The sequence below is a fragment of the Calliphora vicina genome, chromosome 2, assembly GCF_958450345.1.
Source record: "Calliphora vicina chromosome 2, idCalVici1.1, whole genome shotgun sequence".
NCBI classification, from domain to species: Eukaryota; Metazoa; Arthropoda; class Insecta; order Diptera; family Calliphoridae; genus Calliphora; species Calliphora vicina.
Genome location: NC_088781.1, coordinates 128,545,868 through 128,567,768, shown reverse-complemented (window position 1 = coordinate 128,567,768; position 21,901 = coordinate 128,545,868). Strand labels below are relative to the sequence as shown.

At 30.3% G+C, this 21,901-nt stretch overlaps 1 protein-coding gene across 1 annotated transcript in view; it reads right to left on the bottom strand.

Moving 5' to 3' along the window:
- Window positions 1-21,620, bottom strand: part of LOC135950859 (fibrillin-1-like) — a 35,282-nt gene extending 13,662 nt beyond the window's left edge. Inside the window, exons 1-5 of the mRNA XM_065500383.1 lie at window positions 21,464-21,620; window positions 19,101-19,270; window positions 16,798-18,766; window positions 11,681-11,850; window positions 10,161-11,482 (exon numbers count right to left, since the gene is read on the bottom strand). Of these exons, the coding sequence (XP_065356455.1) occupies window positions 10,161-11,482; window positions 11,681-11,850; window positions 16,798-18,766; window positions 19,101-19,270; window positions 21,464-21,592 (3,760 nt within the window). The 5' untranslated portion in view covers window positions 21,593-21,620. The remainder of the gene's footprint in view (window positions 1-10,160; window positions 11,483-11,680; window positions 11,851-16,797; window positions 18,767-19,100; window positions 19,271-21,463) is intronic.
- Window positions 21,621-21,901: the final 281 nt, after the last annotated feature.

Below are 21,901 nucleotides of genomic sequence, written 5' to 3'. Positions count from 1 at the left end.
TTAAAATGTTTATCCTTTAATATACTTTAAGATTGCCAATAAATTCCTTTTAAAAAAATAGTGCGTTAAAGACCCAAATATTCTATACTAAATGTCAAAATTTCATCTTTTTTATATATAAAGGTCAAATTAAAATATAAAAAAAAAAATTATTAGTATACAAAAAAGTTTTATTAAGAAAAGTGCATGTTTATAAACTACACCACCATAGTGGGGGAGGTATAATGGGTTAGCGCTGTTGTTTGCAACATGCAAACATATTGTCCCAACGCCCACCTTAAAGTATACCAATCTGGTCAGGATCACTTTCTGAGTCGACTAACGAATGTCCGTCAGTCTGTCCGTCCATCCATGTAAACCTTGTAATCAAACTACAGGTCGCAGATTTAAAGATAATTCGATAAAATTTGGCACAAACCTTTATATTGCCCCAAGTACAAAGGCTATTGAATTTGGTTAGAATCAGCCGATTATTTATCCTAGCCCCCATACAATTGGGCTATTTCAAAATAGTTAAGCTCTCATAAATATCTTAATTGTAAACATATTCAAACCAAATTCAGCACAATTAAGTTTTATGTAAGCCGAACTCTCACGACCAAATTTCGTGACGATCGGTCAACAATATTCCATAGCTCCCATATAAGCAACATTCTCGAAAATGTCATTAATATACATAAATCTCTGAAATATGTCAGTATCCAAACAAAATTCAACACAAATATGTTTCATATATTCGCAATTCATCCCACCAAATTTTGTGACGATTGGTCCATAATTAGTCATAGCTCCCATATAAGGCCCACTACCGAAAATGGGTGTATTCAAATAAGATTCAACACAAATAAGTTCCATATTAAAAGAAAACTCTTTATAATCATATACCCGGTGTAGGGTATTATAAGGTAGGGCTTGCCCGACTATACCATTTTAGTTGTTTATTAAAAAGTCTTCTTCGTTGCTTTTCACAACGGATTTTGTTATATTTTTTTTTCGAATGAAATTTTAAAATAAAATATAAAAAATCAAATAATTCAAATTTAAAATATTTTTTAACACTTAAGTAGTTAAGATAGAAGGATGAAATTTTGACATGTGGTATTTAATATTTGGATCTTTAACCCACTATTTTTGAAAAAAAAAATTATTGAAAATCTAAAAGGATATTCAAGGATAAAAATTTGAAAGGACATTTTTGACGTCTTTTGATCCTTACAGGATAAAATAAAAATAATACGAAATATTTTATGACTCTTCTTGATCATTTGATACCAAATTTGACATAGTAGGATGATCAGAAATATTTTAAAATATTTTTTTAAAAATGTACTCCTCTGAAAATTTGAAGTCCTTTTAAAAGGAAACAGGATCAGGATCTCCATTTTATTTATTGTTTCAGACGTATATCATCCGGTTCGTGTCTAATATTGAGTGTCGTACGGTGTAATATGTAACTTGGCCAAAATATCAAATTTAGGCCAGAGAGTTCTCGACCGATCGTTGAAAATTTGTGCCTGAGTTACTATCCAATAGAATTTCATCCCGATCGGAGGACATCGATTTCAAAAGTTGGTTCACTTGAAATGAAATGCCCCATATGTATTCTGGATTCATATAAAATTCTAAGACGATGTAAAGGTCTGTCTGTAAAGGTCACGATAGGGCCTAGAGGGACGGTCTAAGGGTATACAATTTTCCACAAAAAATGTTCCTTGTTGTTCAACCAAACAAAATTTCGGACGTTTAAAAACAACTAATATGAATCTAGTTCATCTAGATCAAATTTAGCACTGATAATTTCTATTGAATGAAAATGTGAAATTTACCAAATCGGTTCTCGTACAATATTATATTGTTGTTGGGTATATAAGATTTTAAACATTTTGGATTAGATGAAGATGTCTGCCGAATATTATGATTTGAAAACACTTTTGTCCGATTTCGATGAAATTTTTTGCCTGTGTTGTAGTGGGTCCCTGGATGGTTTAGATTCATAATTGACCTATATAGGTACAATGGGCATACGAAGTAAAAACTTATTAATAGCTACCGAGCGAAACAGGAGCGATCAGCTAGTTAAGAAAAATTTTAAGCATTCGTCTATGATTTCACTAAAATAAAAGTTATTTACACTTCGCCAATTAAATAAATCTTGAGAGTAGTTTTTTTTTAAAAAAAACAATAGTTATTACATGTAATTTTATTTTGATAAATAATAAGCTTTTTAGAAAAATGTATCACTTTATCAGGAACAAACGTAGTACAACTACAAAGACTTACCTCCTTAACAAATGCACCATTTTTTGGAACCGTTTTTTGAACAGTTCTCCTAGCCACACGCGTACAAAAATTACCCCACACCAGCATAGAGTTAAAACTTAAAATAATAAAAAATTTCCAAAATAACATTTTGGTTATGGGACAAAATAAATACACTTTTATTTTAATAAAAACAAAAAAATAAAAAAACTTTTACACCACAAAATCCATTAGTTGTTGCTTTGTTTAAAGTTTAAAACCAACTAGTTTTAAGATAATACTCAAATATTTGTATTACGAAATATATAAATTATGAAATAAATGAGTAGTTTGCAAAAACCATAAGAAAAAACACCAACAGAAATAAATAAATAATAAAATATTATATAAAATTATAAGAAAGTAAACAAGAACCATGTTTAATTTAAACTAACTTAGAGTAAATAAGTATTTACTATAATAATGAGCAGTATTTGTATAAGAAATATATAAATAATAAACTAAATACAAATCCATTTCATTACATTAGTTTGCATCACATCCCGTTTTAATAAGATATGAGTGGAGCATTTTAAATAACTACATACATATATATATATACAATACAAATGTTATCGACATTTGTTATTTTTAAATACAAATTCTTGCTAAAAAAAACCTTAAAGAAGTACGAAATATTTTACTCTTTCGGCGTTTTTTTCCACTCCATATACTGGCAGTATTTACGCGCCACAATTACCAAAGATCGTTTAAGGTTGAACGCTGCCAAACAAAGAGCATTAACAAATGAAAGTCTGTCTGGCTGTCTGTTAGTCTCTGGAATTTCATTCAATAATTTCAGATTTTTTTCGAAATGCTACTCAAATTTTGTTATCAGACGTCATTGTTTGCGAAGGAGAAATGAGGCTGGAACATCAATGAAACTAAACGCTTTGTAAGTATGCAGCAAGTTATAGTAAGGAGGATCCATTTCAAAGCGAAAAGTAGTTGGATTTGACATCATAGATTTTAAAGATCTGGTTAAATACGATTTACAGAAAATTTCATTGGTCGATTTTGAAGTTATTTAGTCCGAAATGAGGGCTAGCATATCAGTTATTATTTATAATGTCAATTATATTAATTTCTGTGGTGGTTTGGAAAAACTAGGTAACTCCACTTTATGACAAAATTGAGATAACACCAAAAATCGAAATTACGTTTCATTTACTATCACTCTGTCAGATCGAAATTTTGATATAGTTTCTCTTTTAAAAGTTATTTTCATGTAAAAATGTGCTAACTCCATGCATTTTTTGAAAAAACAAGGTAACTCCAAATTTTCTTAAAAAACTGAAAAATGTTTAAAGAGAAAAAGAGCGAAACAGAGCTAATTCTGGTCTTTGGGTTCAAATTTTGAACCTAAAAAAAAGAAAAAAAAACTTTGATCGTTTATAAGAATAAAATAAAAAAATATTTTTTGAAAAAAACTGGGTAACTCCATTTTTCGTAAAATAAAACAGATAAATTAACGTACTCAGTCAAATAGTCAATGTTTTACCACAAATGATTACTAAAGTTTCCTTAATTCCGTAAAATATAAAAATAAATTAAAAAAAATGTTTTTTTTTTGGAAAAACTAGGTAACTCCTTTTTTCGAAAAAAAAACAAGGTAACTGACATCCATTTTCGGTTCTAATGTCCAAAAATGATTATGTTTTGTTTAATGCGCATGCATAACACCGTCCGACAAACAGAGAAAAAATTCGTTAGACACGAACCGGATGATATATGTACGTCTGAAACTATAAATTTAATGGAGAAAAACTGTGTTTTCAGTTTTTCATTTCGTGATCCTGTGTCCTTTTTTAAGGACTTCAAAGTTTCAAAGAAGTACATTTTGCAAAAAATATTTAAAAATACTCCTGCTATTCCAACAATGACAAATTGTATGTCAAAATAACAAGAACAGTTGTAAAATATTTTGTATTATCTTTATTTTATCCTGTAAAGATCAAAAGATGTCAAAAATGTCCTTTAAAATGTTTATCCTTTAATATCCTTTAAGATTGCCAATAAATTCCTTTTAAGAAAATAGTGCGTTAAAGACCCAAATATTCTATACTAAATGCCAAAATTTCATTCTTTATATATTATAAAGGTCAAATTAAAATTTAAAAATAAAATTTATTATTAGTATACAAAAAAGTTTTATTATTAAACATGAAAATGTTTATAAACTACACCACCATAGTGGGAGAGGTATAATGGGTTAGGGCTGTTTGCAACATACAAAACTATTGTCCCAACACCCACCTTAAAATATACCAATCTGCTCAGGATCACTTTCTGAGTCGACTAAGCGATGTCCGTCCGTCCGTCTGTCCGTCCATCCATGTAAACCTTGTAATCAAACTACAGGTCGCAGGTTTAAAGATAATTCGACAAAATTTGGCACAAACCTTTATACTGCCCCAAGGACAAAGGCTATTGAATTTGGTTAGAATCAGCCCATTATTTATCCTCGCCCCCATACAATTGACCTATTTGAAAATAGTTAAGCTCTCATAAATATCTTAATTATAAACATATTCAAACCAAATTCAGCACAATTAAGTTTTATGTAATCCGAACTCTCACGAACAAATTTCGTGATGATCGGTCAACAATATTCCATAGCTCCCATATAATCAACATTCTCGAAAATGTCATTAACAGGGAAACCAAAATATGCAAATGCATGTTTTTTCTGGTGAGTCTAATGAGCACATGGATAAGATATTTAAACGTTTCAGAACTATTTAAGAATTTTGGCATCGATTTGTTAGTGCATATTTTTGCATATTTTACCCTTAAATGCATATTTTTGCATATTTTACCCTTAAATGCATATTTTTGCATAATTTACCCTTAAATGCATATTTTTGCATATATTTGTTTTAAGAGATTATTTATGTCATATTTTTGCGTTTTTAGAGCATATTTTACTGTTTAATAGGATATTTTGACTTTATCAAACAAATTTTGTCTTACTTATTTTTCGGTATTGTGTTACAGGTTTTTACTTGCTTTGTTTAAAATTCAAAATTGAAAAATAGATGGCTTTTCATAAAAAAAAAAAATTTAAAAAACTAAATATTTTTTTTTAAAAATTAAAAAAAAACAATTCGAACATTTTTTTTCCAAAAAATGAAAAAACTGAAAAAAAAAATTTTGTTCAGCTAAAAATATTTAAATTTTTTATTTTAAAGAATAATTTGGTGAAGGGTATATAAGATTGGCACAGCCGAATATAGCTCTCTTACTTGTTTTAATATAAAACAAGCACTATTTTAATAATAGCGCCATCTAAATATCAAATTTTAGTTCTAATTCAAACTTAACCGTTCTAAGTGTTAAAGAAATATTGTCTTTTAAATTTGCTCCTATAACATCAGTGGATGTCGAAAGAATATTTTCTATGTATAAAAATGTTTTCAGATCCAATAGACATCGATTTATGTTACTTTATTGTGCTCTTTTACTACATTGCCAGGCCAAGTACTCTACATTGTGAATACCGCTATTGATTTTTTTTAAATAAAAGTATATTTTTTGGTTATAAATTATATAAAAGTTTGTATTTTTAAGAGCATATTTTTTAAATTTTAAGAGCATATTTTAGAGTTTTTACTGCATATTTAAAGCGCTTAAAACCCTTTTTTTAGAGCATATTTCTGGTTTCCCTGGTCATTAATATACATAAATCTCTGAAATATGTCAGTATCCAAACAAAATTCAACACAAATATGTTTCATATTGGTCCATAATTAGTCATAGCTCCCATATAAGGCCCACTACCGAAAATGTGTGTATTCAAATAAGATTCAACACAAATAAGTTCCATATCAAAAAAAACTCTTTATAATCATATATCCGGTGTAGGGTATCATAAGGTTGGGCTTACCCGACTATACCATTTTACTTGTTTATTAAAAAGTCATATTCGTTGCTTTTCACAACGGATTTTGTTATATTTTTTCGAATGAAATATTAAAATAAAATATAAAAAATTAAATAATTCAAATTTAAAATATTTTTTAACACTTAAGAAGGAAAAAATTTTGTTAAAGATCCAGAATTTTTTCCTTCTTAAGTGTTAAAAAATATTTTAAATTTGAATTTTAAAAAAAAATTATTGGAAATTGAAAGGACATTTTTGACATCTTTTGATCCTTACAGGATAAAATAAAAATAATACGAAATATTTTACAACTCTTCTTGATCTTTTGACATCAAATTTGACATAGTAGGATGATGAGAAGTATTTTAAAACATTTTTTTTTAAAAGGAAACAGGATCACGAAATGAAAAACTGAAACCGCAGTTTTTCTCCATTTAATTTATTGTTTCAGACGTATGTCATCCGGTTCGTGTCTAATATTCAGTGTCGTACGGTGTAATAACATAAATTCATATTAAATAATTAGTGAAATATGTTTAAAACTTTGAATGTGTTTTTCTCGTGTTTTCAAAAAATGGAGTTACCTAGTTTTTCCAAAACACCACAGATTTATTGTTAATCTGATTAGAATGAGTTGGCCAAAAATCAAAGGTCTGCCGTCAAACTGATTCCAATGTTGAATGAATGGTCCATATTATGTATCTAAAGCCAATAAATAGAAAGCATTTTCAAAATACCTCCCAACACATCCGGTAATAAAGCTGTCTGGTTAGCTCAGTACTCGGACTATTAGGTATGAAAAGTTAAAGCCAATGCAGGTCTAAAAACATACAAGGCTCAAAAAGTTCCTGACAGGAACTCTGCTAAAAATGTAAAGGCCAAAGACAGAGCATGGAAATTGAAGTCAAATTTTAAATATACCTACTGCATATTGGATGACGAAACGTAGGTATGGAAAATATTCGCAGCTTCCGGGTCAATATTTCTATGTTGCTGATGTTCAACGGAATATTGTAGAAAAGTTTGGGACCCAAAATCAGAAAATATTCCCGAGAAGTTTTTGGCATGGCATGCAGTAAGCATGCTCTACAAATACCGAAATTTACATAAAAGGATGCTTCCATTCATATGACTTCTTAATGTGTCCACTTATTTTTGGCTTGATTTGACATTCCTGTCACTATGGTCAGCAGGGGTTTGAGTGGTACATTAACAATAATGTGTTATTTGTACAAAGAGAGGCAAATCCTCCCAACTGCCTGGAGCTAAGGCCATTGGAGAGATATTATGCTCTTGTTAAAAGAGAATTGAAGAGCACACAAATAGTATCCAAAAGTCCAATAGTGGACTAACAGTCCGAACAAGGTGACAGAAACCTTAATGGAAGGGTTCCTAAATTCATCACTATTGATTTATATATGGGGCATTTCATATCAAGTGAACCAACCAACTTTTGAAATCGATGTCTTCCGATCGGGATGAAATTTGCATCAAAGTTAGTTCTATTGGATAGTAATTCAGCTTTATTTTAAGAAAAAACAGGGCCCCTTTTGAAAAAAAGTCAAAAAAGTTTGATTTCGGAAAAAAAAATATTAAACATTTTTTATTTTTTTTTTTTTGAAAGATTGAAGTAAAACCTATTTGGGACACATTTTTCTAAGAACAATAGGTAATAATTTACATGGATAAGAAAAAAAACCTGCTTGGGCAAAATGTCAAGTTTTGACCCCTCTAACTCAGAGAGTTCTCGACCGATCTTGTTGAAAAATTTTGTCTGAATTACTATCCAATAGAATTAACCATGGTTCACTTGACATGAAATGCCCCATATATGTATATTAAGATTTTTTGGTCTCAGTTCAATTTTAGCCTCAATCGTAGGTCTTTATGTAGTTAAATTTTAGCTTCACTTGGGGGGTCGTTATGTAGTTCAAGTTTAGCTTTAACCCTTTAGTGCATATTGTTCCAATTGTTTACATTCCAGTTCCACTTAATTTTAGTCGAATATAAGGTTGATACTATTTCAGAAAAATCACATGGAGTACGAAAAGTTTCAGCTAACGAAATTCTAAATCAAACTAAAGCTAAAGGAAATATAATAAATAAAAATCAACTAAATATTTGATACTTTATAGAAAAATAAAAGTAAAAATCATACATTTAACGGTTAATCATATGCCTGTATGTAGTTCAATTTAAACTTTAATCAGTCATAGATTTTTATGTAGCTCAATTTTAACTTCGATGGTAGGTCGTTATGTAGTTTAAATTTAGCTTCAATCGTAGGTCCTTCCGTTGTTCAATTTTAGCTTCAATCGTAGATCCTTTCGTAGTTCAATTTTAGCTTCAATCGTAGTTCTCTATGTAGTTCAAGTTTAGCTTCAGTCGTAGGTCTTTATGTAGTTCAATTTTATCTCCAATCGGAGGTCTTTCCGTAGTTCAATTTTAGCTTTTATCAAAGGACTTTTTGTAGTACAATTTTAGCTTCAATCGTAGGTCTTTATGTAGTTCAATCTTAGCTTCGATCGTTTGTCTTTATGTAGTTCAATTTTAGCTTCAATCGTAGGTCTATACGTAGTTCAAATTAAGATTCAATCATATGCCTTTATGTAGTTCAATTTGGCTTCAATCGTAGGTCGTTGTGTACTTCAAGTTTAGATTCAATCGTTTGTAGTTCAATTTTATATTCATTCGTAATAGTTCAAGTTTAGCTTCAATCGTAGGTCTTTATGTAGAGTAAGTTTAGCTTCGAGCATAAGTCATGAGTTTTGAGTTCAATTTTAGCTTCAATCTTATTGCTTTATGCCGTTCAATATTAGATTCTATCGAAGGTCTTTCCGTAGTTCAAATTTAGCGAAGGACTTTGTGTAGTTCAATTTTAGCTCCAAACGTAGGTCTTTATGTAGTTCAGGTTTAGCTTCGATCGTAGGGCTTTCCGTAGTTCAATTTTAGATTCTATCGAAGGTCTTTCCGTAGTTCAATTGTAGCTTCGATCGTAAGTCGTTATGTAGTTCAATTTATGCTTTATTCGTTTATCGTAATGTAGTTCAAACTTCTAGTGGAACTCGTTTGGCACTTTCGTATGTCGCCCAGGTCTATAAAAGTTCTAAAAGTTTTGCATTTTTTTTTTTGCAATATTCAAGTCGTCATATTTTCGGAACACTTTGTGGTAAATTATATTGTAATCGTAGATGTCAAATCCGAAGTAGCTTGAACTTGTGGTAGTGTTTTTTATAAAAGATATTCTTCATTCAATTGCTGACTGATAAGGTGTGTCTGGGACATCTGTCTATCGGCAAACATATTTTCTGAAATGAAAAATGTAAAATGATTATGATTCTTAGATGATTATTTTTGATCAAAATTCTGATAATTTAGAAAAATGTATTACTGTTGTACTTCTTCTTCTATTTATTTTGAGGTACATTAGTAACACTACGAAATACTGGGGCCTTTTCGGAAATGCATCACTGCGCTGCATCTGATGCGCAGTACATTCTAAAATGCTAAAGTTGCCAACACTGCAAATGTAATGAGTTCTAAAAAGCAACAGTGAAACATATGATGCGCAAAAACCAATCAAACAAGCATCACAAAAATTACTGATGCATTGTCTGCGCATCAGTATCAGCTGATTTGCATGAGCATCGCAAACTAATCACAGATGCGCATCAAATGCAGCGCAGTGATGCATTTCCGAAAAGGCCCATGATCCTAGACCTGAACACTGATAAATAGTCTGCATTAGTCAATTAAAAGCACAATATGACCTAGAATATAGGACCTATAAGGGGAAAATTTTTAAAAAAATATTCTCAGTTGATGTGAAATGTTTGGTATTGTGTATCAGCTTCGAATATTTAAAGCTAAAACCTCAGAAAATCGCTTTTTTAAATTCCAAAGACTAAAAATTAAATTGTCTAAAAGATCCCTATAGAATTCGTAATATATCAAATAAATAACTGAAATTATCACTCACTTATGCCACGCAAGCTGCAAGAATATCTGCCTGTCCTCCAATACATGATCGCCAATACACCGATCACCAATATGAATATGACTAAGGGGACTATGATGAGCCATATTAACAAAGATTTCCAAATTCGACCAGTTTTTAAACTGATAGAAGTCTGCTTTCTGCACACACCATCAGAGGAGCACAAGCCATTAAAACAATCCTTATGTTGAAGGCATTTTGGTAGACAAACATCTGTTGAATTAAATCTTCTTAGGAGGTAATTGTTTGGACAAGAGCATAGCCCATCTATGCAGACACCATTGAGGCAGTTGTGAAAACATTTTTGCTGTCTCTTATCGGGATTTATCTTTTCACAAACAGTTATCTGGTTCCTGGAAGTATTGTAATATCCTGTGGCGCATTTGCAATAATTGGGTGCCACACACACTCCATTCACACATCCACGATCACAAATGGCTGAGCATGAACTGTTGGATGTTTTAAAATAACCAGGTTTACATTCACATTTATTAGGAGCACTACACACAGCATTTATGCACTCTTCTAGGCAAATAGGTTCGCATTTATTATCAAATATAGCATAACCATGATTACATTCACAGATCTCAGGAGCCACACATTTACCATTCGGACATCCAGTTTCACAAACTGGCAAACAAGAATTTGCCAATAGCTTTTTATAACCCTCTAAACATACACATTTATCTGGTTCTATACACTGACCATTAGGACAGCCATTTTTACAAATCGGTTCACAGTCATCACCATCAGTCATTTCATACTGGTCATTACATTTGCACACTCCTGGAGCTACGCATTTACCATTGGGGCAACCTGTTTTGCAAATCGGCTGACACTTTTGTTCCGAGTTCATTTCATAACCCTTATCACAGTCACAAGTATTGGGTGCTATACATTTGCCATTTTCACAGCCCGGCTCACAAATCGATGTACAGCTTAAATTATTTCCTGATTTTTCATAACCCTTATCACACTCACATTTATCAGGTACTTTACAAATGGGTTCACAAGCATTCGATTCATTCATTTTATAACCCTTATTACAGGCGCACTGATTTGGTGCTATGCATCTGCCATTGACACAGTTATTTTGGCATATTGGTTCACATTTGTTAAAAATTGTAGAATTTCTATAACCTGTATTGCACTCGCATTTTCCAGGAATTTTACAAGAGCCATGCTCACAGTTATTACACACAAGTTGGCAAGTAGCGCCTACAAGTTCAAAACCACTATTACAGGTACAGTTGCCTGGTCCGCTACAAAAGCCATTCTCACATTTGCCACATTTGGGAACACAGCTGAAGAATAATATAAATATTTTTTTTAAAATTTAAATAAAACAAAAATCATATCAAGCCATTTTCTTCATGTTAGTTCTTCGATCCATAATATTTGTTTTTAATATGCATTTGTTTTTTCAATAAAATCTAATATAATTTATACAATCAATTCATTTAACTTAGAACTGACGCCAAAATAACAAGTCAATAACTTACCGATTAGTAGTATTTTCGCTAAAAAACTTATATCCTATTTTGCACTCGCACTGATTGGGTTTTACACAGTTGCCGTTTTCACAACCCTTAGGGCAAATTGGTGTACATACTTTATTTTTCATGCGATAGCCACGGCAACAAACACGTACTGTCTCTGATTCGGACAATCTCTGAAATAAGGATATAGAATTTGATAGCTTGACTTTTATATAAAAATGTTATCGATCACTTTACTTTTCTCTCAAATACTCAGCTATAAATTCTATAGAAAAATAGGTTTTCGATAACTCGTCTTTTCTATAGAAAAGTTATCGAAAACTTGTCTTTTCTATAGAAAAGTTATCGATAACTTGTCTTTTCTATAGAAAAGTTATCGATAACTTGTCTTTTCTATAGAAAAGTTATCGATAACTTGTCTTTTCTATAGAAAAGTTATCGATAACTTGTCTTTTCTATAGAAAAGTTATCGATAACTTGTCTTTTCTATAGAAAAGTTATCGATAACTTGTCTTTTCTATAGAAAAGTTATCGATAACTTGTCTTTTCTATAGAAAAGTTATCGATAACTTGTCTTTTCTATAGAAAAGTTATCGATAACTTGTCTTTTCTATAGAAAAGTTATCGATAACTTGTCTTTTCTATAGAAAAGTTATCGATAACTTGTCTTTTCTATAGAAAAGTTATCGATAACTTGTCTTTTCTATAGAAAAGTTATCGATAACTTGTCTTTTCTATAGAAAAGTTATCGATAACTTGTCTTTTCTATAGAAAAGTTATCGATAACTTGTCTTTTCTATAGAAAAGTTATCGATAACTTGTCTTTTCTATAGAAAAGTTATCGATAACTTGTCTTTTCTATAGAAAAGTTATCGATAACTTGTCTTTTCTATAGAAAAGTTATCGATAACTTGTCTTTTCTATAGAAAAGTTATCGATAACTTGTCTTTTTTACGGAAAAGTTATCGATAACTTGTCCTTTTTACGGAAAAGTTATCGATAACTTGTCCTTTTTACGGAAAAGTTATCGATAACTTGTCCTTTTTACGGAAAAGTTATCGATAACTTGTCTTTTTTACGGAAAAGTTATCGATAACTTGTCTTTTTTACGGAAAAGTTATCGATAACTTGTCTTTTTTACGGAAAAGTTATCGATAACTTGTCTTTTTTACGGAAAAGTTATCGATAACTTGTCTTTTCTATAGAAAAGTTATCGATAACTTGTCTTTTCTATAGAAAAGTTATCGATAACTTGTCTTTTCTATAGAAAAGTTATCGATAACTTGTCTTTTCTATAGAAAAGTTATCGATAACTTGTCTTTTCTATAGAAAAGTTACCGATAACTTGTCTTTTCTATAGAAAAGTTATCGATAACTTGTCTTTTCTATAGAAAAGTTATCGATAACTTGTCTTTTCTATAGAAAAGTTATCGATAACTTGTCTTTTCTATAGAAAAGTTATCGATAACTTGTCTTTTCTATAGAAAAGTTATCGATAACTTGTCTTTTCTATAGAAAAGTTATCGATAACTTGTCTTTTCTATAGAAAAGTTATCGATAACTTGTCTTTTCTATAGAAAAGTTATCGATAACTTGTCTTTTCTATAGAAAAGTTATCGATAACTTGTCTTTTCTATAGAAAAGTTATCGATAACTTGTCTTTTCTATAGAAAAGTTATCGATAGCTTGTCTTTTCTATAGAAAAGTTATCGATAGCTTGTCTTTTCTATAGAAAAGTTATCGATAGCTTTTCGTTTCTATAGAAAAGTTATCGATAGCTTTTCGTTTCTATAGAAAAGTTATCGATAGCTTTTCGTTTCTATAGAAAAGTTATCGATAGCTTTTCGTTTCTATAGAAAAGTTATCGATAGCTTTTCGTTTCTATAGAAAAGTTATCGATAGCTTTTCGTTTCTATAGAAAAGTTATCGATAGCTTTTCGTTTCTATAGAAAAGTTATCGATAGCTTTTCGTTTCTATAGAAAAGTTATCGATAGCTTTTCGTTTCTATAGAAAAGTTATCGATAGCTTTTCGTTTCTATAGAAAAGTTATCGATAGCTTTTCGTTTCTATAGAAATGTTATCGATAGCTTTTCGTTTCTGTAGAAAAGTTATCGATAGCTTTTCGTTTCTATAGAAAAGTTAATGATATCTTTTCTTTTCTATAGAAAAGTTATCGGTCTGGGGGCTAAGAGAATTTTAACATACCCAAACAAATAATTTTCGGTTAGACGAAAGGATAAGTAGACTCAGAAATTGATTATATTAGCTAAATATCAATACAGTGGATGTGTTTTTATCTTAGTATTTGTAGGTTTCTTCTTATTGGATGTATGATATTGAGACACTTTTGTTACGTTAAATAAAGTTTAAGGATTCGATAAAAAGTTTTTTAAATTAAGCTTGTTTATATTTCCACAGTAAAATTAAAAGTGTGCGTATATTTTCATTCTAAACAATAGTTATTAAACAGAAACGACCACTTACCACCTTAACATCAACACCATTTATGGTAACCGTTTTTTCAAGAGGTCCACTAATAAGACGCGTACAATTACACCAAACCAAAATAGGGCTAAAACATAAAATTATGTACACTTTCCAAAACAACATTTTTCCTTACAGTAAGTAGTACGTGTTGAAAGCTGTTGCTTAGTTAAGCATTTCAAATCAACTGTTCTCTAGATACATTTATTTTAATTATTTACTTTATTGTATGAGTAATTCGAATGACGAGTATGTAAAGATATGCACTGTCATAAGACTGTTTTTATTGAAAATCTATAGTTGTTTAATAAGACTCATTTCAAAATCTACCACAGAAGTCAATTTTAGAAACATATTTCCACTATAAAATCTCATTCTACCACAATTATTGATCTATATAAATTATGCAGAATGGTATTATCTAGTCATACTGACACATATTCAAGTTGAAATTGAGAAAACCCAAATTAATATTGAGAAAAATCAAATTCAAATTTAACAAGTAGGAATGTTATATCCAGCTGGTTCATTTCTCGAAATCAAGTTATCACCAAATTTTGATTTCAATAAATCGGTGGTCACCGTATAGCACGTAGCGTCATCCTGTTGAAACCACATTTCGCCCGAAACGATGTCATCCATATTGGTGCGGTAACAATCTCCATTCACTGTAACAAGAGCTCCGGCTTTTATTAAAATTTTGATATACACAGAAAATATTATATTTCAATTCAAACATTTATTAAATCAAGTACTGATTTGGTCGAAAACAAAATTTCTTGATATTTTCTATTGAATTTTGAGTTTTGAATTTGATTATTTTGACAATTGAATATACAATTTTCGTTATTGGTCCAGATAATTTTCGTAATTGAAACAAAAAAAATAACAAAAATGTGTTTTCAATTACGAAAATTATCTATTCAATAATTTTTGTGTTTGAAATTCAACCAATAACGAAAATTTGTCAACACAAAGTTGTCTAAGCAAAAGCACTAACAATTTTATCATAACGAAGCAATAATAATAATAAATGAAGACTTATACCTGATAATTTTTTATCTAGACAACCATTTTGAATATCATGATAAAAATGTATCAGGTATAACCAGGGGGTAGGGTTCACATTTCCTTCGGGGCTGGGAAAATACTTTAAGAATAAATAGGGAACACATCAGGGTTTCCAAAGCTGCTTTCCGTTTTCTGATCCCTGCTTTGGGATTTTAGAACATGTGGCCGAAGTTGAAATTTTGATAAAAAAAATAGGTCAATTTCTAAAGGGCGTAGGTCCGACATGTTCCAAAGATAGGACATGTTTTTTCTACCAAAATGTTCTCCGTAAACAAACTTTATAGAAAAATATAAAATTGTTATACGTTCTTAAAGAAAGTTGTTTTTTAATAAAAAAAGAGTTAAGTCACCTTTTTGTCCAAAAAACAGCAAAAATATACTATTTTTTGAAATTTAAAATTTTTGGATTTGTAATCGATATTGCTCTGAAATCTTTTGTATGTTATTGGTAATTTAGTTGTCTAACTAACAAAAAATTTCGAGTCCATTCGGTCCAAAAGTGCGCCCTATATTTTTAAAAAAGCGAACCAAGGTATGGCAAAATTTTAAAATTTCAATTTTGAAATGCCTATAACTAGAAAATTATAAGAGATAAATAGTACACGCAGGCATTTCTTTTAAGACCTATCCGAGCGCTTTCCAAGAATATAAAAATTTTACATGTCGAAGGTACCCTACTTTGAGCCCCCATAGTGCCGCCCCTGGAGTATTAGTAGCTCCCAATTCAAAGTTTATCCCGCTCGGACCAGCCGTTTAGAAACTCCAGATTTATTTCCAAAAAATTTCGATTCTGCCCCACCATAGTAATTTGGACCTACAATGGGTTAAAATCGGAAAAAATATTATTTAACCCGATTTTTTATTTTAAAACAATTAACAAACCAAAGATTTTTTTAAATTTAAAAAAAAAAAAATTTAAATTTAAAAAATAAAATAAAATAACATAACAAAATTTTTTCCAAAAAATTAAAAAAACAACTTTGGAAAAAAAAAATTTTGTTTACCTAAAAATATTTAAAATTTGTATTTTGAAGTATAATTTGGTGAAGGGTATATAAGATTTGGCACAGCCGAATATAGCTCTCTTACTTGTTTCTTTTGATTTTGGTAATGTGAGGACTAAATATATAACCATAACAGCATGACCTCATGACCTCATATATAAAAATATAATAATTACTCTTTAATACTGTGATTTTTAAAGAAAAGACTGCGATTCAATAAAAAATAAGCTCAGTGTGTGATCACTCATATTTTATATAAAAAATCGTTTTTTATTATAATAAAATTTAAATATTTTTTTAATTTATACATATTTTGGTAATTATTTGAACTTTTTATTTTATATAATTTGAAAGTAAATTTTTGAACTGAAATTTAATTTTAGAAAATTGGCAAATTGCCATGCAATTTCTATACGGCCAAGGCAACATTTGTCCCTATCCACATACAAGGTCTCCCTCAGAAAGTGACTTGAACATTCATAGTTGCCTTATAGTAGCTATTAGTACACATTCCTCTTTATTAGTTATTATAATTTAATTATAATATACATAAATATTACAAAATATTCTATATAAATTGCAAAACTAAAATTTATATTATGACATCCTGAGGAAACCACTACCAATTTTCGGGAAACAGGTTGACATTTATTTTCGCCATTCATTTGGTATTTCTGATAGCATTCACAAGTTTCAGGGGAGACACACTGACCATTGTCGCAGCCTGCTGAACATATTGCTTTACATTTATTTTCACCATTCATTTGATATCCCTGATGACATTCACAGGTTTCCGGAGCCACATATTTAACATTCTCACAGTCTTTGGAGCAAACCGCTTCACATTGATTATCTGCCTGCATTGTGTATCCCTGATCACATTCACAGATGCCGGGCGAAATACATTTTCCATTCGTACAACCTGTTTCACAAACTGCAAAACAAGAGTTGGATAACGATTTGCTATAGCCCTTGAAACATTCACAGGTATCTGGTGCCACACACTGGCCATTGAGACAGCCATCTTGACAAATTGGCTCACACATATTTTCACTATTCATTTGATATCCCTGATAGCATTCGCAGGTTTCTGGAGCAATACATTTTCCTTTCGGACACCCAGAGCCACATATCGGTTCACATTCATTCTCTGAGTTCATTTCATAACCCTTATTACACTCACAAATTTCGGGTGAAATGCAATGACCATTCGGGCAACCAGATTCACAAATGGGTTGACAATGTTTTTTGGAAATTGTTTTAAAACCAAAATTACACTCACAGGTATCGGGAGCTATGCAAAAACTATTTGCACAACCTTGGCTGCAAATTGGTTTACATTGGTTGGTATCATTCATCATTCTATAGCCTTTATCGCACTCACAGCTATTTGGAGCCATGCAACGGCCATTTAGGCAACCCAATTCACATACTGGCTGACAAGTACTGGGTGTGGCCTTGGAGTAGCCAGAATCACAAGTGCAAAACTCAGGGGCTGTACATTGACCATTTGAACAGCCTTGTGAACAAATTGGCTCGCATTTATTAAAGCTGGACATGTTATAGCCCTCATTACATTGACATGTTTCGGGTGCAATACACTTGCCATTAGGACAGCCTGTATGGCAAATAGGCTCACATGCAGCAGCTGTTAATTGCTGAAAACCCTTCAAACATTCACAAGTATTTGGTTTAATACAGTGACCATTTAAACAACCTTGCTCACAAACAGGTTCACAATTTCCCTGCAAGTTCATTTTATAGCCCTCATTACATTCACATAATCCAGAAGCTTTACAAGTGCCATTTGGGCAACCAGTCTTACAAATAGGTTGACATATGTTTTCCTTATCCATTTCAAAACCCTGATTACATTCACATTGATCCGGTGACTTACAGGTGCCATTGGGACAACCAGTTTTGCAAATAGGTTGGCATTTTTGTAGAGAGTCCATTTCATAGCCTGCATTACATTCACAGAAATCAGGTACCACACATCTACCATTTAAACAGCCTCCTATGCAAACTGGTTCACACTCATTGTTGGCATTTAAGCTATAACCTCTGTCGCATTCACACTGGCCAGGCTTTATACATTTACCATTTTTACAGCCAGACTCACAAATCGGTTTACATGTTGAACCATTTACAGATTTTTGATAACCCGTATTACATATACATGTATCTGGTGCTATACATTTGCCATTTTGACAGCCATTTTCACAAATGGCTTCACAAACATTTAGATTATTCAATTGATAACGTTCATTACAGGCACACTGGTCTGGTGCTATACACCTGCCATGCGGACAGTTTGTCTGACATATTGGTTCACATTTGGTAAAAGCTATAGATTTTGCATAACCTTTATTGCACTCGCATACTCCGGGTATTTTACAAGAGCCATTCTCACAATTATTACACACAGGTTGGCAAGTGTCTCCCACAAGTTCAAATCCAAAGTTACATATACATTTTCCTGGGACACTACAAAAGCCATGCTCACATTTGCCACAATCGGGAACACAACTGAAAATAAAAATTATTATAAATATTTATGTATGTAAATTTGTATATAGAAATATTTTTAACCCGAATTTTTTTTTTTAATAAAAGCTATTTTTTCGCTAAATATTAAAAAAAAATTTTAAATTTTAAATTAAAAAAAAAAAATTAAATTTCAAAAAAAAAACAATTAGAAATTTTTTTTTTCCAAAAAATTTAAAAAACAACTTTGGAAAAAACAATTTGTTTGGGTATATAAGATTCGGCACAGCCGAATATAACTCTCTTACTTGTTGTATCATGTTTGTTTTAAACAATTACTTAGAACTGAAGTTAAGATAATAAATCAATAACTTACCGATTACGAGAAAATTCGCTAAAGAACTTATATCCTATTTTGCACTCGCACTGATTGGGTCTCACACAGTTGCCATTTGCACAACCTTTGCGGCAAACTGGAATACATTGTTCATTTTTCAAACGATAGCCACGGCAACATTCCCTAACTGTTGTTGCTTCGTACATTGTCTGAAAAATATATATATGCACATTACTGGATAGCTTGACTTTTCTATAGTAAAATTATCGATAACTTGTCTTTTCTATAGAAAAGTTATCGATAACTTGTCTTTTCTATAGAAAAGTTATCGATGACTTGTCTTTTCTATAGAAAAGTTATCGATGACTTGTCTTTTCTATAGAAAAGTTATCGATGACTTGTCTTTTCTATAGAAAAGTTATCGATGACTTGTCTTTCCTATAGAAAAGTTATCGATGACTTGTCTTTTCCATAGAAAAGTTATCGATGACTTGTCTTTTCCATAGAAAAGTTATCGATAGCTTGTCTTTTCTATAGAAAAGTTATCGATAACTTGTCTTTTCTATAAAAAAGTTATCGATAACTTGTCTTTTCTATAGAAAAGTTATCGATAACTTGTCTTTTCTATAGAAAAGTTATTGATAACTTGTCTTTTCTATAGAAAAGTTATTGATAACTTGTCTTTTCTATAGAAAAGTTATCGATAACTTGTCTTTTCTATAGAAAAGTTATCGATAACTTGTGTTTTCTATAGAAAAGTTATCGATAACTTGTGTTTTCTATAGAAAAGTTATCGATAACTTGTCTTTTCTATGGAAAAGTTATCGATAACTTGTCTTTTCTATAGAAAAGTTATCGATAACTTGTCTTTTCTATAGAAAAGTTATCGATAACTTGTCTTTTCTATAGAAAAGTTATCGATAACTTGTCTTTTCTATAGAAAAGTTATCGATAACTTGTCTTTTCTATAGAAAAGTTATCGATAACTTGTCTTTTCTATAGAAAAGTTATCGATAACTTGTCTTTTCTATAGAAAAGTTATCGATAACTTGTCTTTTCTATAGAAAAGTTATCGATAACTTGTCTTTTCTATAGAAAAGTTATCGATAACTTGTCTTTTCTATAGAAAAGTTATCGATAACTTGTCTTTTCTATAGAAAAGTTATCGATAACTTGTCTTTTCTATAGAAAAGTTATCGATAACTTGTCTTTTCTATAGAAAAGTTATCGATAACTTATCTTTTCTATAGAAAAGTTATCGATAACTTGTCTTTTCTATAGAAAAGTTATCGATAACTTATCTTTTCTATAGAAAAGTTATCGATAACTTATCTTTTCTATAGAAAAGTTATCGATAACTTATCTTTTCTATAGAAAAGTTATCGATAACTTGTCTTTTCTATAGAAAAGTTATCGATAACTTGTCTTTTCTATAGAAAAGTTATCGATAACTTGTCTTTTCTATAGAAAAGTTATCGATAACTTGTCTTTTCTATAGAAAAGTTATCGATAACTTGTCTTTTCTATAGAAAAGTTATCGATAACTTGTCTTTTCTATAGAAAAGTTATCGATAACTTGTCTTTTCTATAGAAAAGTTATCGATAACTTGTCTTTTCTATAGAAAAGTTATCGATAACTTGTCTTTTCTATAGAAAAGTTATCGATAACTTGTCTTTTCTATAGAAAAGTTATCGATAACTTGTCTTTTCTATAGAAAAGTTATCGATAACTTGTCTTTTCTATAGAAAAGTTATCGATAACTTGTCTTTTCTATAGAAAAGTTATCGATAACTTGTCTTTTCTATAGAAAAGTTATCGATAACTTATCTTTCCTATAGAAAAGTTATCGATAACTTATCTTTCCTATAGAAAAGTTATCGATAACTTATCTTTCCTATAGAAAAGTTATCGATAACTTATCTTTCCTATAGAAAAGTTATCGATAACTTATCTTTCCTATAGAAAAGTTATCGATAACTTATCTTTCCTATAGAAAAGTTATCGATAACTTATCTTTCCTATAGAAAAGTTATCGATAACTTATCTTTCCTATAGAAAAGTTATCGATAACTTATCTTTCCTATAGAAAAGTTATCGATAACTTATCTTTCCTATAGAAAAGTTATCGATAACTTATCTTTCCTATAGAAAAGTTATCGATAACTTATCTTTCCTATAGAAAAGTTATCGATAACTTATCTTTCCTATAGAAAAGTTATCGATAACTTATCTTTCCTATAGAAAAGTTATCGATAACTTATCTTTCCTATAGAAAAGTTATCGATTACATGAGTTTTTTATATAAAAGTTATCGATAACTTGTCTTTTCAATATAAAAGACAAGCAGAGGCTATGAAAGGATAAATCGTAGTACAAACGTAGTACATGTACAAAGACTTACCTGATTAACAAGAACATCATTTCTCATAACCGTTTTTCGAACAGGCCTCTTAGTAAGACGCGTACAAAAATTACACCAAACCAAAATAGAGCTAAAACTTAAAATGATATAAAGTTTCCAAAATAACATATTGCCGTAAAGAAGTACGTTTTATGAGTTGTTGCTTTGTTAAACGTTTAAAATCAACTATTACATGTTAGAATGATTAACATGTAAAAATGTGAATTGTCATAAGTTATTTTCTAAAGGTTTCTATAAGAAACATTTTAAAATCTACCGCAGAAGGTAATATTAACAAGTAAGTGTGTTATATTCTTATATCTGTTGGCTATATTATCTTATATACTCATCACTAATATAATACGGGCATTTATCTGGTTTAACCAGATAAATGTATTTATTCAAAAAATTTCATCCAAATATTAGAAGTAAATTTCA